The following is a 21,349-nucleotide window of genomic DNA, read 5'->3' as shown; positions in this document are numbered from 1 at the left end:
TCCCCTCTTTCTATTGAAGGCATAATGTAGAGTTATTTTTTTACTAGTAAGTTTTTAAAATAGTATTTCATTTTTTCCAAATACATGCAAAGATAATTTTCAATCTTCACCTTTGCAAAACTTTGTGTTTTAAATTTTTCTTGTTCTTTCCCTTCTCTCTTACCAAGACAACAAGCAATCAATATAGGTTAAACGTGTGCAATTCTCCTTAGTATATTTCCATATTTATTATACTGCACAAGAAAAATCAGATCAAAAGGGAACAAGCATGAGAAAGAAAAAATAAATGAGCAAAAACAAACCCCCAAAAAACCCCAACAACAAAAATGGTGAAAATACTATGCTTTGATCCACATTCAGTCTCCATAGTTTTCTCAGGATGTACAAGGTATTTTACATCACAAATCTATTGAAATTGGAAGGTGTCCTGTCTTTCCAGTTACTCCAGTTTATATACTTGGAGCTACTCTTGACTCTTCCTTCTCCCTCACTCTCCATGTCTAATTCATTTCCAAGACATTGATTTCACCCTTATTCACTGTTAAGTGGATTATTGATATAATCTTTTCATTTAAATTCTTTTTTTCCCCTCTTTCCAATTCACTTTCCACTTAGCAACCAAACTAATTGTTTTTTGTTTTATATTTTATTTATTTAATTTTTTCACCAGTTGCATTTAAAACAATTTTTTACATTTATTTTTTTAAACTTTTGAGTTCCAGATTTCACTCCCTTATCCCCACCCCAAGCCTCCATTAAGCAAGCACATGTGAAGTTTTGCAAAACATTTTCATAAAAGTCACATTGTGACAGAAAACATAAATCCTCCTCTCCTAAAAACAATCTTCAAGAAAAATAAATAAAGGAGAGAAAGAGAGGGGGGGAAGGAGGGAGAGAGGGAGAGAAGAGAAGGAGAGAGAGAATACTTCAATCTATATTCAGACACAATGGATTTCTTTTCTGGGTATGGATAGTATTTTTCATCATAAGTCCTTCAGAGTAGTCATGGATCATTGTACTGCTGAGAATAGCAAAGTCATTCACAGCTCATTAACCCAAAACATTGCTATTACTTTGTACACAGTACATTTTATTTTGCTTGAGTTCATGGAGGACTTTCCAGGTTTTCCTGAAAGTGATGAAGTTAGGGTTCTTGGTGATCAGAGAGTTAAATGATGAGGTTAGTGGCAGGTTCGGGGTTCAGGGAACCAAATGAAGAGGTTTGGCTCCCCTAGATTCCCCTAGGATTCGGCGCAGGGTAGGGAGTTGTGGGAACCCCTTTCTGATGGCACAGAGGTCCTTTGTAAAGGAATTTACAAACCCAAAAAGCTAGACTGGTAAAAGAAGTTTATTATTGGCATTGGGAAGTCAGCCTTTGCTATGCATGAATAGCAAGACTGAATTCCTTGGTGGCAAGGTCCTGACAGAGAAGTTAAATTTCTAGCAGAGAAATCCCGACAGATAGGTATAAAGTCTTCTTAGGGAAGTAGATGACAAAGATAAAGAGAGGGTAGTGCTGGAAGGGAATATAATTTCAGCAGGCAGAGGATTGCTGCTATGCCAAGAAGAAGTTCCTTGGCATGGCATAATAGGTCCTCTGCAAATATTGAGTCCCTAGTTGGCTCATTTTATAATAGAAACTTAGGCTAGCAGCTCTTGATGGGGGCTGGAATCAGAATAGAAAATCTTGGAATTGAATGAATGTCTTTGGGCTGACCTTCATCTCAATGGGAAGCTTATAGTAGTGAGTGTTATCAATGGGGGTGGTGCCCCTCTCTCAGGATAGTAGAATGAAGCTGTTTATCCTGTTTCCCTAGGGCAGGGTCTTTTACAGAGCCCAGAATTCAAGGAGATGTTCTCCTTGAAAGAGTTTTCAGAGAGAAGTTTCAGGGGTCCCCCCTTCAATTTCAGGCTCCCTGCATCAAAAGCATCCTGCTTGTTATTTCCCTTAGAACAATAATATTTCATCATGAATCACATATGATTTATTTAACCATTTCCCAATTGATAGGTGTCCCTTATCAATTTCTATTTTATTTTTTGTCTTGAGAAGAGAGCTACTACAAATATTTTTTGGATACATAGGCCCTTTTCCTAATTAAATTTTTTTTTTTTAAATTCATGGCTAGCAGTGGTATTATTATGTCAAAGAATATGCATGATTTTATAGCCCTTAGGGCATATATCATACTTTTTGATCATTTGTCAATTGGGTCATGGCTATAACTAAACAAATCTTAAGGAACAAGTTTGACCATGTCATTCTCCTTGCTCAGAAATTTTCAGTGGTTCTACTTTGCCTTCAAGAGATATTCAAATTCCATCGACATTTCATAGATTACAGAATAAAAGCTCAGTTATACCCAAAAGACTATGAAACTGCACATACCCTTTGATCCAGCAGTGTCTTAGGATTGGTATCCTAAAGAGATCATAAAAAAAGGGAAAGAACCCACATATGCAAAAATGTTTGTAGCTCCTACACCAATGGAGCTGATCCTGTCTCAGGAAGGAACAACCACACTAATGCTACTAGGAAGAGTGTCACCCTAGAAAGCCCTGTGCATTTTTTAAAGTCTTTCTCTTTCTGAGGAAGACAATTTGAATCTTGTCTACAATGATTCTAAAACTGAGAAATGGAAACAGGCTAAGAAGATATATGGGGTTTGGGTGACTGTGGAAGGCAAGATACTTTTTTCCCCAGAGCTTCTATCAACATATACATTTTTCTGTCCATAGAGGATGCCATTTTGGCATTCAAGAAGTGTTGATGCATTATGACAGATATGGGTGACCCGAGATATTATTGCAGTTGTACTTCATATTACTGCCACCTACACTTTTTCCTATACATACAACCAAGATGCCTTTTGAAATGTTGTTTTTGGTGGTCACTCTTTAACTTTTACCTTATTTGAACATCTACAGGTTGATTTCACATGTATGTCTAAATTTGGTGATTATGAAGTTTTTGTCTTGCTATTATTGACCAACTCCCTCATTTCCTCGTTCTAAAGCACAGCTGCTTTTGTTTCTAAAATGCTTCTTAAAGGAATTATTCATTGTTTTGCTTTTCCCTTTTGTACACTCTCTGTTTCAGGGTCCTACTTCATTGATCCAATATTATTTCAAATGCATTCCTGTCTAGCTGTCACCCCTCATTCTCATTCCCCCTACACTCTCAGAGTTCAGGTCAGGTTGAACATATGAACAAAGAATTTAAAGCTTTCCTTGGCAAATTAATTTTGAAAACCACTTCTAATGGTCAGATGTACCTCCCCTTGTTTAATTCCATCTGTGAAGCAGATCAAGGAGGGCAGGGGGAAGAAGAGGGAGTTACATATCTTTCCTTTTGAAATACTGTTAGGTTAGTCTCCCATTAAAATACAAACTTTTGCTCCAGTGTGTACATCACTGTTGGGAAGAAATACATCTCTTGCTTCCTAGATACGAGAAGTATAACACAAACTGAAAGTACTTTGCTAGACAGGAACCACAGAATAGAGGGGTATTTGGACTTCTCACTATACAACTTCTAACCTGATTACAATCTACATTAAGCATTTCTGGTAAGTTGGCAGAACTCAACTTCACTTGGAGAGTCTGTTCTAAATGCTACTGACTATTCCAACTGTAATTAAGGTCAGACAAAAGGACTCCTGGATTCACTGCTTTCATGTAAAATCAGCACCATGTATTGTTATATAATGTACCTTTTACTTTGTTAATTCTTCAAATGTTACTATGGCTTTCTGTAACTGTATCAAGTTGGTTAACTCCTCAGAAACTGAAACACTGAGAACAGCACAAGGAATATGGAGAACAGCTCATGAAGTATTGTCTTCCTGACTCCAGCCCTGGAGCTCTATCCACTGTGCCATCTTGCTGTTTTGGCTTTATAATGTGAGGAATAAAAAGAGTAGTCTTTCACTGTCCCTTTTCTTATCCTGGTGCTGTTACACATTATTACTCTTTGTAAACATCCTCTTTACTGCCTGTAGACTAACCATAACATCTGGAATCCAGATTAGTCATAGCCAGTGAATGTAATTGTTTAAATTTCTCAAGAATCCTCTTATCTAAATATACCCAATCTAAATAGATCCAACAAGAAAAGCAATTGCTAAAAATTTGGAAGCTGATGGCACCACCACAAGAAAAAATTGTTAGCTACAAATCCTGTAAAGGATTCTATTCTAAGTGAATATTTTCTTTTCACTTAATTCCCAATCATTGGGATATTTTAAGTAATTACATTAATAAGAAATATTTCTGCAGAAATTAAGAATCTAATTCAAAAAACAACTCAGGATATATCTGACACCTTCAACATTTTCTTCTCTCTACAATCAGAAGTTAGTACTTTAGTAGAAACAGTTATTCAAACCTTTGTTGCTCCCAGAGGAATCCATGCTCTTGTTAATTAGTTCTTTAGTTCTTAGTAGGTAAAACTGTTACAAATATTTTTGAGCCCCAACAAATTGTGAATGAAACCCACGCAAATTTTAATCTACAATTGAGCCAATTTATGGTAAGATTCTTCTTCCTAGTTCTCTTCCATGTTTTTCTGGTTAGGAGAAGACAAACTAGTTACTCTGATTACATAGTTCTCTATACTTTAGTTCTCATAATTATTTTCTGGTTATGCATACATTATTATATTAATTGTACCACTTGCAGTACCAAGATTGTCTCAATTATTGCTCTGAATATTTCTAAATAGTTTTGGACTATAGAGAATATAATCTCTTTGATAAGAGACTAATCAGTATATGGTGCTTCACATAGATTAGGCTCTTAATACTATGTTTGTTGAATTGAACACTTCAGTGCTATTTGTTGACCAAAAAAATAAAGAAAACTGTTTAGATGAAAAAACAAACAAACAAACAAATGAAACTAAACTCAACCACATGAACAGATTTACCTCCTTACAATTAAAAAAAATTCTGAAAATTCTGAAACTTATTTTGTGGCAAAAATAGTTAAAAAATCTGAGCTGGAAGTAGCTACATAATCTTGCTTTAATGTTATCCTGGGTTAAATATTTTATATTTTCATGTCTGAAATGGTAAATGAGTTTAAATAGAAAATACTACACAGGAAATCTACTGTGAACCAGCCCAGACGAATCACACACAGGATATATTTCATTTGAGGCTGGTTATAAGCAGAAGAAGAAGAAGAAGAAGAAGAAGAGGAACAAAAGAATTTATCAGTAATGATGGCTTGGTATAATCCAAGCTAGAGAAGATGGAGTAGAACAAGAAGGAGCTCTTATCTAATTAGCAATAGTTTAGTCTAGTAGGCTGAAAAAGACGTTTATGAGGAAGAAAGGAGAGGGAAAAAAATAAGGCAACAAGATCTCTTGGAAAGATGACTTCTTTGAAGCTATGGATCATTATCCTTCTTTTGCTATTTGGTAAGTCTAACCTTTTTTTAATTAAAAAAATTTAATAATAGCTTTTTATTTTCAAAATATATGAAAAGATAGCTTTCAACATTCACCCTTGTAATATCTTGTGTTCCAAAATTTTCTCCCTCCCTTCCTCCACCCCTTTCTCCTAAATGCCAAGTAATCCAATATAGGTTAAACATGTGCAATCCTTCTATACATATTTCCACATTTATCATCCTGCATAAGAAAAATCAGATCAAAAAGGAAAAAAAAAAGTAAGAGAAAAAAAGCAAGCAAATGACAACAAAAAAGTTGAAAATATTATGTTGTAATCCACATTCAATTTCTGTAGTCCTCTTTCTCGATGCAGATGTTTCTTTCCATCACAAGTCTATTGGAATTGATGTGAATCATCTCATTATTGAAAAGAGCTACATCCATTAGACTTGATCACCATATAATCTTCTTGTTACTGTGTACAATGTCTCTTGGTTCTACTCACTTCACTCAGCATCAATATATTGTAAGTCTCTCTAGGCCTTTCTGAAATCATACTGATGATCATTTCTCATAGAATAATAATATTCCACAACATTCATATACATAACTTATTCAGTCATTCCCCAACTGATGGATATCGACTCAGTTTCCAATTCCTTGACACTACAAAAAGTGTTGCTATAAATATTTTTGCACATGTGGGAGTCTGACCTTTATTATTATTTTTTAAATAAGCAATTATCATGGAAGATAACAAAACAGCAAGTTGGAATGTTCTCCCATGGATTTTTTTATTTGTATTATTCAGTGTCATCTTATTCTTCTATTTCTGGCCCATAAATCTATTTTATTTTTCTTCCTTGTTCTGATCTTAGGATCTCATAATTTAGTATTGTGGCCCATGTCAATAATTGTGGCACAAAGATGAATAAAATCAATGTTAACCTTTCTCTCATCATGCCTTTTAAATCAGGACTTAAATCACCTTAACTATTTTCTGTCCTCATCAGTTTTAACCAATATTACAAATAAGGAAGTATTTTATTATTTGAAATTATCTGAGTCTCAGAAGATAACTATACACATTCAAAGGGAAGTGAAGAATTAGTATAGTTATATAAATAACAATCTAGAAAAATCACTCTAACATTCATTATTAATATATTTCTGAAGAAAGCATTTTTTGGTTTCTATTATCAAGATGTTTTAATTATCCCACTTCATAGCATTCATGTAATCAAAGCCTGAATATAATTAAAAGAACAGAAAAACCTCATGCATTAATGAAGATTTTTGATAATTTGGGGAGGAAATAACCTTTGTACTTTTATAGGGAAAAATATAAAGGTCAATTACTAGATTAAAAATGTACAATTTTTTTATGCATAATGTTTTTATAAGTGACCTAGCTTTTTATTTGACAGGCCTAAGACTGTTGATATCACTAAATTCCAGCCATATTAACCAATATAATGATGCACCTATATAAGGTGCATTAAGTGCCAGTTATTATTAAAAAACTATTTAGGAACATTGCACACAGATTAGTTTTATATAATTTCTATCTTGCTTCTTAAACAGACATATTTATTTGATAGCAATACTCTGGCTATGCTTTGTTGTTAGTCCCTAATTTGTTCTATGAATTATTGAAATTTCTAAAATGTAATTAGATTAAATAAAATTTAACACTTCAAAAAGTATTCAATAATTCAAATTCTTACTATCAAAATGGCCTTCTAATTATTTTGAGTTATTAAGGAGATATTGCATTTTAAAATGCTTTGGAATCATTTTTACTAGACTTTGTACACACATGTAGAATTGGTTGGGTTTTGTTTTTATGTGTGTGTTTGTGTGTGTCTGTGTATGTTTCATTTTTTAACATAAGTTGTGGTGTTGCTCTGGAATGACTGAGGAAGTTGGGAGGATGGCAGATTGGGTGACTTGTTTTCTAAGCTTCAGTTTCTGAGGCTATCGCTAAATTAATCTTTTGGGGATACTTTTCATCTTTTGTCTATCTTGAATGATGTCTGACCTATTGTAAGTGGTCTTAGGGAACATAATGAGCAGTCAATATTTATATCTAAACTACTTCATCATTTTACCTTTTATTATTCTTTCACTTGGGTCCTGGATCATAACACAACAGTCCAGGATGTACTAAGTAAAATCTTGTAAAATCTGGCTTGTGTTACCAATGAGGAAAACCCTGGATTCTTTAATATTTGGCTTTGAGCCTATCCAGGTGGCATTTGGGAAGATTAGTAAATGATATTCCCTCAAAAAATGTGCTGAAATTCTCCAGGAAATGTTCAGGCTAATGTCATGGAGAAGGATGCTTCGTGTAAGTGGTTGATATTCTCAGTATTTGGCCATAAGCTTTCTCTGTCCCTCTTGTCATGTGCATCAGTCTAGGAACAGAAAAGAGCTCTGATGCAGGGGGAGAAGGGACTTGTCAAGCTTCAGTGCCTTTCTGAGATTGCTATAGAAGTTGCTCCCACGCCTGCCTTGACTAGACCCTGTTGTATATGTTCTCATCTGTCTCAGAATGGACTGGTGTTTCCTCCTATCAGATCAATGACCTAAAAGGAAAACTCTCCATTTTGTCTATATCCACTCTTTTTTTTTTTTTCATTCAAAGCCATTAGCAAGAGACTGAAGATCAAAGTACAAAGCCTGAAACAATCTTTTTCTTTCAAGGAGCCTACATTACATGAATTTCTTGACTCACTTTTCTTTCTTTGTAACTAGGTTGGTATTTCATGGCAATGAATCACAAATGTCTCTCTGGGTTATGCTTTACAGCATGCTTACACCCTTCCTAGGTTCTTAGGGATTTTAAAATCTTTTATAACTATATTTCAAAATGTAAGCTGTGTATATGCTGTGTTGCTCAAATAAATTATATGTGATCATGTGGGTCTGCCTATAAATTTCTCACAAGGAAGCATGAATAGATATCTCTAGAGTTCCCTCTGAATATATTTCTTCATGGGAGGCTTTGATTCCTTACCATGAGCAGAAACAGGAGACTGATTCTGCAGGGTGGCACTCTATCTTCAGGTAAAGTGGATGTTGGGCTAGAATTATATTTTTCTGTCCCACTATATGTTATTTTATTCTAAGGGAAATAATTTTAATGTTCAGGCTATGCTCCTGATCACTGTTTTTTACTGGGGAAGAAGTGCTCCAAGACTTGACTTTTTTCTATCAAATGTCAGTTATACAAAGACCACAGGTAGTGAATAAATACAAACTAATAATAAACACAAATCAGTGAAAGGATACAGATAAGAATACACCAGATAATAAGCAAAGTGAATGAATTCTTTGGGATTACCTCAAGCAAAAGACTTCCAAATTCCATCCAAAGGGAAATTCCCCAAAGTCTCTGGGTAAGTAAACTCAGGTTAGGGACATGATTTAAGTATTAGTTCCTCTACAAGTTAGCTTCTTGCCAGAATCTTTCCCTCTTTTTAGAAACCTCTCTCTAAAGAGAAAGTTTTCTCAAATTGAGAAGCAAGGAGACCAAGATCTCTCTCAAATTCTGATCAAATTTTCCTCTCATATAGCCTCAGAACCCTGAATAATCAATCCTCACTAAAAAGGAGAATATTATGCAAAAAGTCTCTGAATTCTTGGTTACAAATAGAATTGTTTTTCTTTGTGATCCTATTTTATGCATTCATGATAATAATTTTGAGAAGAGGTCTATATTTTTCACTAGACTGCCAAAGGAATCTTTGATTGAATAAAGGTGAAAAAAAAAAAGCTAGTAGTCACAGAGTCACAGTGGGTAGAGACCTCAATGATATCTAGTACAAGACATCCTTGAACAAGATTACTCTCTAGAGCAGTAATATCAAATTCAAATAGAAAGGAGACTACTAAAAACTACATTAAAATCCTTGCTGGTCTTTGTTGATTTGGAAAATTACAATTAACCATTATTTGTGTGCTACTGTATTTTCATTTGTTTTGTTAAATATTTCTCAATTCTATTTTAATGTAATTTCTGCTTTGTTGTAGCAATGGGTGGGTTTGACATTTTGCTCTAAAACATAATAAGACATCACACAGTCTTTAACTTCAGTGAGAGAACTTATTGCCTCTGATGCCTGTTTTTTTTTTTTGTTTTTTTTTTTTTGTTTGTTTTAATGGTTACTGTAAGTAGTGTGGAAAAAAAACTTTATAAGATTGTGTGGTTTGGTCAAACTATTTCCCATTCTGCATTCTGTGAAAGGTTAAATAACAAAACTACCTCTATCCTGCTGAGGCTAAATACTCAATGACTCTTTGCCTCCCCCAACACACATGTATGCATATGCATACACACACGTGCATATGCACACACACAGCACTCTAGTTACTTTCAGTCCACAGATATTGCGCCCAATATTCAACATAAAACATTCTAAATTAACTTTCCTCTATGAACAGACTGTATCCCATAGGTCTATTCAAGTCATAGGGGAATGCTGCTGATTATGTAATTTAAGCAGTACTGAAAAGGCTATCTAAATTGTACCTAAGAAACTGACACTCCTACCAGCCAGAACAATCTTTCTAGCACACTAATAAATATTTCTATTTTTAATTTGGCCCTTAAGTTGTTTAATTATAGTCCAGTTTACAGTTTAATTAAATTAAATTAAAATTACAGTTTAATTACTGATCTAGCTGATGGGTGAAATTTTCTCTGTGCTCTCCAAGAACCCAGACTGAGAAAAGTTCCATAAAAGTAGCTTTTCTTTATGGCCTGCGTTAATCCAGTAATCCCTCAAGGAATAGAAATAAAATTGTATCTTTCCTTAGTGCTTTCCCTCTGAGATTATCCCTAATTTATCCATTATATATCCATTGTTTGTATAATACTCTTTGCATGTTTTTTTTTTTTTCCTCAATATACTGTCATCTTCTTGAGATCAATTTTTATTTTGGTTTGTGTGTGTGTGGACTTTCTTTGTAACCCTGGTACTAAGCAGAGTACCTCACACCTAGTAAATATTTAATAAGTGCTAATTACTTGTATTTAAGTTTTAAGTAAATAAATATGTCTAATAATAATAATAAATAATAATAAAAGCTAGTTAACTAACTTTAAACTAACAAGACTTATTAATAGCATATAAGCTATCATGGATACTTACTTGTACAAAAAGAGTAAAAGGGGGACTCTTATCTATCTTTGGGTCTCAATGTTGGTCTGACTACAGGAAATGAGGCTTTACATGCAACCATGACACAGGAAATTGTCAATCCACATTATAAACCATTCAGCCTGGTCCAAGCTGTTAAAATGTTACATAGCTTTACACTGATGTTAATAATGGTTTTAAAAAATATTTTATTTTCCCCCTGATTATAAGTAAAAACAATTTTTAAAGATGTTTCTTAAAATTTCAAGTTCCAAATTCTCTCCCTTCCTCCCTCCCTACTTCCCCTTCTCCTGAGATGGTAAGCAGTACGATTTAAGTTAAAAATGTCCAGTCATGTTAAACATTTCCATAGTAGTTATTTTGTGGAAGAAAACTAAAAAAAAAAAAAAAAAAAAAAAAAAAAAAGAGACAGAAATGAAACATAGTATGATTTGGTCAATATTCAGAGTCCATATAATTTTAGAACCTAGAAGCTGTGATTATCCAGTCCCTTTTATATTTCTCTCCTTTAGGTAAATTTTTTCCTTTCTGAGTTTTACATATTTAGCTTTTATTTGTATTGCCTGCAGGTAGAAGTGATATTTAGAATGAGTGGCTTTCCTAAAAGTCTCCTGGCAGGTACCTTCATATGCACTGGTTTATCAGTCTTTTCCTCTATACCCTTTTACCTCTAGGATACAATGCTGAATCTTCAGCCCATGGACTTAACAGTTCAGTCATGTCTCAGATGCAGATGTATTTGCAACCCATGAATGTTGAGATCATCGCAGCTGGTAATGTATTTCCTGAGGTAGCAGCTAACACTAAAGGATGAAAGTCATTGGAACAAAAAAGTTGAGCAAACTCAATAAGCAAGACAGATTGTCTAAACATCCACAGTTTTGAGTATTATATGTATAAAAAATACAAATATCAAAACTTTGCTTTGTATGATTTTTTTTTTTTGTCTTAGATTGGATTCACTTCTGTGGCACACACACATATTCTTCATGAGCCAGGGTAAAATTCAGAGCAGCAGTGGTTCTTTATGAGTCAGATGCATTTAGATGTTGAGAGAAGAACAAAAGTTATTGGTTCATTAACATGGTTAGGTGATATGGAGTCAGCCTCTGCTTGCATCCTTACTCTAAAGCAAGGTTTTTAATCTTTTTTTTTTTTTTTTTTTGTAACCTTTTTGGCAGACCTGGAAGACTTATGGATTCCTTCAAAAATATTTTAAAATGTATTTAATAAAATACATTGAATTACAAAGGAAACATTCTGATCAGTCATCAAAATGAAAAAAAAAAATCACAGACTTACCAGGTTAAATATATTCATGTGAGTCTAAAAAAAAAATGCTATGAATTAGACATGTTTTCCATGGGAATTCTCTTCTAAAAATTAAAGATATCTTACCTTGTTTTTAACTAAGGAGCTAGAGAAGACTAAACCTAGATCTTCCTAGTTTTGAGGTTAGTTCTTCCTATGCCAAAGTGCACTAAGATAGAATGGCTAATTCTACGATTTGGACTCATATTTCTCTATCTCAGAGTATTAATGTTTCTTGTCAAAAGTGGGAAATATTGGAAATTATTAGTGTTAGTTATTAGGAATCATCTTAAACTAAGGGAACTGTGGATTAAATTGGCATGTGGATATTTTAAAAATTATTTTTATTATTTTTTATAACTGTTTGACTCTTCAGTGTTTGTACAGATAGATACCAAGACTGTTTTCTCCTGCTATATTAACTCAGTGAAGAATGTTGTAATGGCAATATGGCAAATACCTGGCAGAGACAAAAGTTCCTGTATTGTGGCCTACAGATCAGATAAGAATGAAATCAAGAAAACAAACTGCTTTGATGAGAGGATAATCTGTGAATTTATACCTGATTGGAATTTTGTACTTCAGTTAGACCCAGTGAGCATTGAAGATGATGGGTATTACAAATGTATTATTGTAACCACTAATGGGAATTTCCAATCTGGTCATCAGCTCAATGTATTAGGTAAGGAGCATTTTCTGTTAGTTTCTTTCTTTCTTTCTTTTCTTTCTTTCTTTTCTTTCTTTCTTTTCTTTCTTTCTTTCTTTTCTTTCTTTCTTTTCTTTCTTTCTTTTTTTTCTTTCTTTTCTTTCTTTCTTTTCTTTCTTTCTTTCTTTCCTTTCTTTCTTTCTTTCTTTCTTTCTTTCTTTCTTTCTTTCTTTCTTTCTTTCTTTCTTTCTTTCTTTCTTTCTTTCTTTCTCTCTCTCTCTCTCTCTCTCTCTCTCTCTCTCTCTTTCTTTCTTTCTTTCTTTCTTTCTTTCTTTCTTTCTTTCTTTCTTTCTTTCTTTCTTTCTTTCTTTTTTTTTTTTAATGTTAACTAGATCCAGGGCAAAAAAAAAAAAAAAAAAAAAAAAGTAAACATTTCAACTCTACCACTTCTCTCTTATGGTAAGGAAAAAAAAAATTCCATCTCATCTTCTGCAGTGCCTCCTGAAATAACTTTGTCTGCAGATGGAAATGTGAAGCTTCTGCTGGAAAGCCAGCTGCCCAGATCTCTTGGGTCCCAGAGGGATATTGCTACAGTGTGAATGAAACTCATGGCAACAAGACAGTGACTATGAGAAGTATATGTCACTGGAATGGACTCAATGAAACTAAGGTGACCTGCTTCATTTCCCATCTGACTGGGAATAAGAGTTTATCCATAGAACTTCTACCCCATTGTAAGTAGTTCTTTTTTTTCTTATAATTACTGTTTTAATACTGGAGCAAAATGCTTCAGCTGAAATTAAAAAAAAAAAAAAATCAGAGAGAATGATCTTGATCTCAGATCAAATGAAAGCAAAAATAGATTTAATCAAAAGAAACAATGAAGGGAATTACATAGAGTACCATAGTTAATGAAGTGATATCATTATTAAACATATATGCACCAAGTTATGTCCAAATTCTTAGACAAGAAGTTAAGTGAGTTGTAAAAAGAAAAAGATAGCAAAACTACACTACTGGGAGATCTCAATCTTCTTGTATAAGATCTAACCACAAACTAAAAATGTTAAGGAGGTGAATATAATTTTAGAAGTTAGGCATAATTATTGCTTTAAATACAATCAACATTTTATCCCAGAGGGAAGATAATAAGAAAAGGTCGTGGGTAGATCAGAGAATTCAGTAACTTGTCATTCCATAATTATTCTAAACTGATATAAGAAACTCTTAAGACGTTTTGTATATGTCTGGAATATGGAATGACTCTCCTCACTCCCTCTATCCTAGTCAATTTTAAAAGAATGTCCTGACTCTTCCTCCCCTCTCCCCCAACCCCAGTGGGGCATTAATTAAATGTTATATATTTCTGTCTTATTTTCACATTTTTTGTTTATGGATATATTTATAATTGTGCTCTAGGAGAAATTTCACTGTAAGAGCCTAAAAATTATGGTAATAGGTAGTATTTTTTTTAAAGATTCACTACATGCCAAAAACTGTAGTAAGCACTTTACAAATGTAATATCATTTGATCCTTAAAATATCTTTTAATTTCTTTAAAAGCTTCTTAGGACTTTTACGTGGATGATATCTAAAAAAATAAGTAACATTCTATATACTAGAATTATAAGTATATTGGAGACACTCTTACAAATATTCTTGTGTTCATGTTTCAAGGTCTCAAGCATTCTGCCCTATTGTCATTCTACATCAGTCTTTGTGTTTTCTTGAGCTTAATGACCATCGTGGGATTCATCCTCATTTGGAAAGCTAATTGCTGCAGGTTTGTTATTTAATATGGATTGCAGGCCCCTAAATGATCTATTACTTGGAAAAATTAATAGTTGCCAAGTCTGGCATCTAGAGGAGGTTAGGGTGACATAGACCTGGTGATGAAAACCTATCAGTCTGCTTTTCCAAACTGACCATATTGTTCCTGTTCATAGTGACTCAATAGACAGTGGTTTTCTGGACTGGTTTGCCATTTCATTCTTCAGTGTGTCTCATTTTACAGATGAAAAACTTAGGCAAGTAGAGGTTAGTGACTTGCCCAGGGTCACATAGTTATTAAGTATCTGAGGATAGAACTTCCTGATTCAAAGTCCTATACTCCAGCCACTATATAATATGCCCTAACAAAACTTAGAATTTAATGTCAAGAAAATACATTCTGGACATTACCAGAAAGAATTTAAGGAGAATAGTGATCAGAAGACCTTCACTTAATTTGATCTCATTGACAACATGGTTCTGTATCTTTGGACCATGACATGAAGATTTTTTTTTTTTTTTTCTAGTCATACTGAAGTAGTTTCAGTAAATGTCACAAAAACACTAGAGAATAGAGTAAATAAAATAAGTATTTTCAAATAAGGCATCAAATATCATTTTCATTGACTAGAATTATTATTATTATCTTCAAGGATGGAAATAAGTAATAAAATTAAATTGTGAAGAAAAGCTAGTTTCCTCAGGACAAAGTTTTCTTTTCAGAGATGTTCTTCTTCCTCTAAATGTATTGAATTCCTGTTATTTAGAGTGGAGTAGAATTTGTTCAGTGATTGGTATTCAATTCAGAGTCAGAAAGATCTGAATTCAAATCCTGATTCAGGTATTTGCTAGCTGTAGGACCCCATTCAAGTCATTTAGCCACTGAGCGGGTATAGTTAAATTAGAATGGAGATATCACTCAAAGACATAGGAGTACTATAGCATTGGAGGTATGAGCTGTTCCTCTCTATAATCTTCATATGTGGACCCTTCATACATGTGTGACATTTAAAAAGATTTGAGAGACATAATATCTGCATAACTTATTCATTTTATTAATAAGGCCAGCATATTATTAAAACAAGGATGATCATTTGGCTGTCTCTTTTAAACCAAAGGTCCCTAATGGAGGTGGGATCACAATTTATATTCCTTCGAAGAGAAGGCATTCCCAAGGAACACACTGAGTGTGTTGTTCTAAGCTCACTGGCTTGCTCCTCACTAAGTATGGCATTCTGCTCAGTCCACTGGCTCATGCTGATCTTACCATGTAGTCTTTGCTGCTCTTGTAGCAATCATTGTGAACATCATTTTGCTGGCTTGTTTTTCTGAAAGTCTTGTTTGTCTCATCTCTTTCTTGGTCTCTACCACGACTTTCTGGGCTAACTTTTTTTGTAGGACCAGGCAAGTCATTTTAGTTTCAATTTTTTAGTGTCTAGAACTTTGACATAATGGTCCAAAGGTCTTATATTGTGTAAGCTAGGTTAGTTTTTCCTTAAAAGATATTGAAATCATCCTTGGGTACAATTAATGCTCAAACTATAAATATAATTTCTTGGGGGCTTAAGAACAAAGAGTCTGGAGATGCACACCCAAACTTCTAATCCATAGACCTATGTGGTAAAAAGAATAATGGAAACTATGCTCTATTGAAGCTATGCTGTATCCATGCTGAATATCCTTTGTCTTTTTTAGGTAAGGAAATTTCCTTTTGATGAGGTTAGGATTCCTGGTGGTCAGGGAGTTAGATGATAAAGTTAGTGGTAGGTTCGGGGTTCAGGGAACAAAATGAAGAAGTTTGGCTCCCCTAGATTCCCCTAGGATTCAGTGCAAGGTAGGGACTTGTGGGAACCCCCTTCTCTCTCCTTCATAAAGGAATTTATGAACCTGAAAAGCTAGACTGGTAAAAAGAAGTTTATTATTGGCAATGGGGAATGAGCCTTTGCTATGCATGAAGAGAAAGATTGAATTCCTTGGTGGAAAGGTCCCAACAGAGAGATATAAAGTTTCTAGTGGAGGATTCCTGGCAGAGAAGTCTCAACAGAGAAATCCCAACAGAAAGATATAGTCTTGTTAGGGAAATCCCAATAGAGAAGTATAAAGTCGTGTTAGGGAAATAGATGAGAAAGCGATAAAGAGGGGTAATGCTGAAAGAGAATATCATTTCAGTGGGCAGAGGTTGCTGCTATGCCAGGGAGAGAGGTTCCTTGGCATGGCATATTAGGTCCTCTATAAAGAAATGAATTTAAAATTGCTGTTTTTATAAGGAAATCTGAGACAGAAGTTTCAACCCAATGAAATTCCCTCAATGCTGTCACTGCCCCCAGGGCTAGATGAGACCACTTGAAATGGTTTTGAGCCAATTTTCAGCTCAATTAGGGTCAATAGAAATCTAGATCTCTAGCTAAATGAGATTGCATCAATTAGTCCCACCCAGATAACAGAATGAAAACCACTTTATCTTGATTCCCTGGGGCTGGTCTTTCAGGAGAGAGCTTCTCTGAGGGAGTTCCCAAGCTTCCCCCCCAAAGTCCAAGAGAGAGAGAGTTTCGGGGCTCCCCTCATCACTTTCACTAACTTCTTAGATGGTCTCATCTAACTTCATTTTGTTCCAATATGTAACTGAAAGCACCTTGTAAAGGGCTAGAAATGAGCAAATGCACTTTGATAATGGAGCACATGAGACTAATTGCCAATTGGACAATTCTCTATTAACATGTTTGAAGGATGACCCTCCCCAATTATTCAGTGCTGGCTGGATTGGGGGTGTGGAAAAGGTGGGGAAGTGACATGTGTGGGTAGAGTAGGAGAAGGAAATTGAGGCATTCTCCTGGAGAGAGAGGAAGGAGGTGTGGAGATTGCTAGATCTAATCCCCTGACCGGGACCTCAAAAGACCAAGAATAAAGACTTTTGATTATCCTGACTCCGGCGGATTTCTGGGAAGACAGAGTTCCAGCAGCACTTGAACCAGATTCAGGCCTATCTTATAAAAGGTGGACTGACAGCTCTTCATTGATGGCTACCATGGCCAGCTAACAAAAATTAGACAGCATGTTGTCAGGCTAAAATTGTTTTTTTTTTCCCTTTCTTTATCTCTGGAATGTCCAAGTCCTATGTGACAAATAACTACTTAGACTAAGATGCTCAACTATTCCCAAAATCATTTCTGGTTTGCCATCCAAAGGAATTTAAATCAGAACAAAAGGTAATTTTAGAAATCCAGGTCAATAGTGTCTATTCATTTAGTCTATATTCCTATATTTATCATATATGTCTGCCACCAACAAAGCTCTATTGCTTTAATGCTATTATTTTTAAATAAACCTCAGGCTGATTATTCCATTTTTGAATAGTAGAAAGTTTTTTTTGTTTAACTTTTCCTGAATGTAAACTGTTACTCTCTATTATTATCATTATCATCTGTAATATTAATGGAGGAAGGTTTTTTCTTTTTTCTCCTTTTTAATTCACTTTTCATTTTCTTTCTTTCTTTCTTTCTTTTTTATAGGATCCATGAGTCCGAAAGGTCATGGTTTACTCCAAATATTAATATGGTAAGATAAAGAAAAGGCTGATTGTAATCAAAATCAGGCAGTGTGCCCACAAGGTTTTATAAATTTGGACTGTGATTTAGTGTTTGTATAACAGTACTGCTCTGGCTGGCACCATTGGAAGATCAGTCCTTCTTGTAGCGTTTACCAAAACCTGCTTAAGAGGATTTAAGGGCACCAATGTCTGTTATTGGTTTCAGTGGATTATATTTTCTCAATTTTCTCAATTCCATTTATCTTGGCAGCTAATTGTAACAATGGATAGAACACTAAGCCTGGAGCCAGAAAGATCTGAGTTTAAACCCAACCTTAGACATATGGCACTGGGCAAGTCACACTTGATTGTCTCAATTTCCCCAACTGTTAAATGAAGATAATAAGTAGGTGCTCTGTAAAAGCAAGATAGAATTTAGCCACTTAATTTAAGTCAAATTAGCTTTTACAATGGAATATTTATTTCAATGATATAAGAACAAGTATACAAATATCTCTCCAAAACATGGTAGGCAAACCTCAGGGGTTGCCATCTATAATGACCTTCTGATTAGTTACAATAAATTTTGATTATTATAAGATCATGATAATTTTATTAATGTAAGGAATTTGATAAGGAATTCAACAAAGGCTCACTAAAGGACAAGATAATCTTGTTAGTGTTTGAATAGCTGCTTGTCTCAGGGAGTAGTTTAGTCTCCTGACTGTATACAGTAATTCAGACCTACTTCCTGTTAATACACATCCCTATGGCTCATCAAGGACTTGGGCCTTATTCACATCATCCCTTACCTCCATGTTAGACATAGGATTATACAAACTGGGTATTAGCAAAGCAATATCCTTTCATGCTTGAATAATGTACAACTTAAGCTAATTATTTATGGGGTTCAGTTGCATAAAGTCAATATTTTGCCAGATATAATGAGCCTGAGTTCCCTCTTCAAGACTCTGAGGCATTGGATCCACAGTGTTCATAGAAGCAGCAACACTGCTACTCCTCTCAGATAGAACTGCATTTGCCTAAAATGTAAGATTCTATGGAACTTTTGTTTGATCAGCTTTGCATTTCTCTACTTGAGGAAAGGGGTGCTGGAGAGAGAGAGAGAGAGAGAGAGAGAGAGAGAGAGAGAGAGAGAGAGAGAGAGAGAGAGACAGAGAGAGAGAGGTCAGGATCACTCATTGAAAAGGGGTGGCTTTCAATATTGGATATGATTTCTTCATTCTCATGATCATTTTTTTTTCTTTTATTTACCTGAATAGAAGGAAGAGCAAATATATGAAAATTACCTGAAGATTCTATACTCTGTAAATGAAAGTAAAAATTGACTTTGAAGACACCACATGAAGATCTATATCCTGGTCCATAATTTTTTTCCAATCCTATCCGCTCACTGAACAAGGATTTGGGAAGAAAGAATAGAATTGGAAGTAGAATTTCTAACCTGTCCAGAATTCTCCTCCTTCTCTCCTTTGCATTTATCTAACCAGAGAAGAAAAAGTGATATTGAAGTGGGTTGGGGTCCCTTTAAGAAACTGTATTTCCTATTGATCTGTGATTCCTCCTGGCTGAGGAATATCCTCCCCAGACAAGTTGTCTTTCCTGGACGGCAGAGCCTTTGATTCGATTATAAATCTTGGTCAAAAAGCATCCCTTTGAATTCCAATAGGAGATCTGGGCTTGTCTCAGCCCCCATTCTTACTTGTTTGGGGTCCCCGCCCCCCTACTGGTTCTGATCTGCTCTGGTTGGTCCAGCCCCCACCTAGACACCCAATATAATAAGCTTCTATCAACTAAAGTCTTCACAGATGGACCTCGGTAGCTCCCTTTTTACTTCCAGGACCTTCTGTCCACTGAGAACTGTATTCTCAGTGCAAAACTCCATTTTCCATAGATCTGCCACTACAGAAGTCAGTCTCTTGGTAAACTGATTTCTATCCAACAATAAACTTTCATTTTGCAACCAATATTCGGGAATGAGTGAATTCTTTCACTCCTAAAACCTGCGGCTGATTTAATGGGGATTCTTAATAACTCTCTTATAGCCACTAACCTCTAGATCATCAGGAATCTAGACCACTCAAACAGCATTAATATGATTTTGGTTTCATTTCATTGTGTATTATTTACTTCATGGACTCTGAGTGGTAGAGAATTTGTAAAACCTGAAAGAATGTAATCAGTGTTGGTTGTGCATTTATGAATTTAACATTCTGCTTGTGCTCTTTTTAACTAATTTGTATAATTTTGATCCCCATATCTTGGGGCTTGGGGCTAAATTTTTTCCTCTCTTTCCTTATTCATCTACTTTAACCTTTTCAAAAACTTGGAAAAAATAACTTTTTTATTGTAAAGTTTCTTTTGTGATTTCTTGAAATAAAATTCTAGAACAGAGCTCCTTAAACTTTTTTCCATTTGCAATCCCTTTTTGCTTGAGAAACTTTTATATGATCCTGGGCACATAGGTATATAAAATAGATATATGGATATTTACAGATAATAAATTATAATGTAATGATCCTCTATGTTCACTTGTGATAAAAGCAATATGATTTTGTAGTCCCCTAATTTTAGTGGGGCTTCTGTTCTAAACAATGTCTTATAGCTTTGGAATCTGTCTCAGGAAACTCCCACATCCAATCTGTCTGATTCTGACCACTACTTAGCCACATAGCTTCTGGCCTCAGGAAACTCCCACAGATCAAACTTCTGAGACAAAAGTGAATAAAACCACTCTTCAATTCATTGCTGAGTGGTAATCTTGTCAGTAATAATCTGGTCAATCAAGAAACACTCCTTCATACCTAAGAGCCATAGAATTAGCATATCTATGATTGAAAGCTGTATAAATATATATATATTTATATCTTTGTTTCTGTTTCTCTGCTGAAATTCCTTTAGAATTCCAGCTCACTTTTTGTAATGGCGGCATAATTACTATTGCAATAAAACTTTGCTCTTTGAGTAGGAGGTGGGTTCAAGTCTGCAAATTCTCTTGAGATACCTCGTGACATGAGTCTGAGACCCCAAACTCTTGGGATCCTCCCTTCACAACCTCAACAATGAGACCCCATATGGGAGAAACAATTCAGTTTAAGCTGGACTCTAGAAAACCAGACTTTGATAAAGTCCATTGACATTCAAATAGAACTACTTGACTATTCCTTAAATCCAAATCACTCTTTCAGTAGGCCAATAATAGGTCCTAACTCAAGTCTGACTTAATTGTTTGAGTTTTGATGGTTCAGAATAAGTAGAAATTTGTTCTGATCAGAAATCCTGAGTCTTCCCCCTGCCAGTTTGAATTTTTTGTTTTGAATAGGATGACATCTTTTCCCTCATTTCTTAACTAGCTTTAAATTACTAAATTGGTTTTACTTGAGACAAATTGAGACCTGGGAAAGATCTTAGCTTAAAAGTAATAAGGTCTGCAGTTGTCCTGACCTACATCTTGCCACTGGACTCAAATGACCCTGGAGGAGAGGGTAACACTGGTGACTGCACAGTCTGACCTC

The 21,349-nt window shown here is 34.7% G+C and overlaps 1 protein-coding gene across 1 annotated transcript; it reads left to right on the top strand.

Moving 5' to 3' along the window:
* The first annotated feature begins 3,744 nt into the window (after positions 1 to 3,744).
* On the top strand, positions 3,745 to 19,801 carry LOC141562054 (cell surface glycoprotein CD200 receptor 4-like). The gene is given in 9 exon segments (XM_074302078.1): positions 3,745 to 3,767; positions 5,334 to 5,422; positions 11,235 to 11,333; positions 12,248 to 12,553; positions 13,013 to 13,042; positions 13,045 to 13,251; positions 14,195 to 14,300; positions 17,797 to 17,842; positions 19,097 to 19,801. Coding segments are annotated over 9 exon segments (972 nt in total). The 3' UTR covers positions 19,163 to 19,801.
* Positions 19,802 to 21,349: the final 1,548 nt, after the last annotated feature.

The sequence above is a fragment of the Sminthopsis crassicaudata genome, chromosome 3 (assembly GCF_048593235.1).
Source record: "Sminthopsis crassicaudata isolate SCR6 chromosome 3, ASM4859323v1, whole genome shotgun sequence".
NCBI classification, from domain to species: Eukaryota; Metazoa; Chordata; class Mammalia; order Dasyuromorphia; family Dasyuridae; genus Sminthopsis; species Sminthopsis crassicaudata.
Note: the sequence above shows the minus strand (reverse complement) of the source record. Positions and strands in the feature narration are given on the sequence as shown.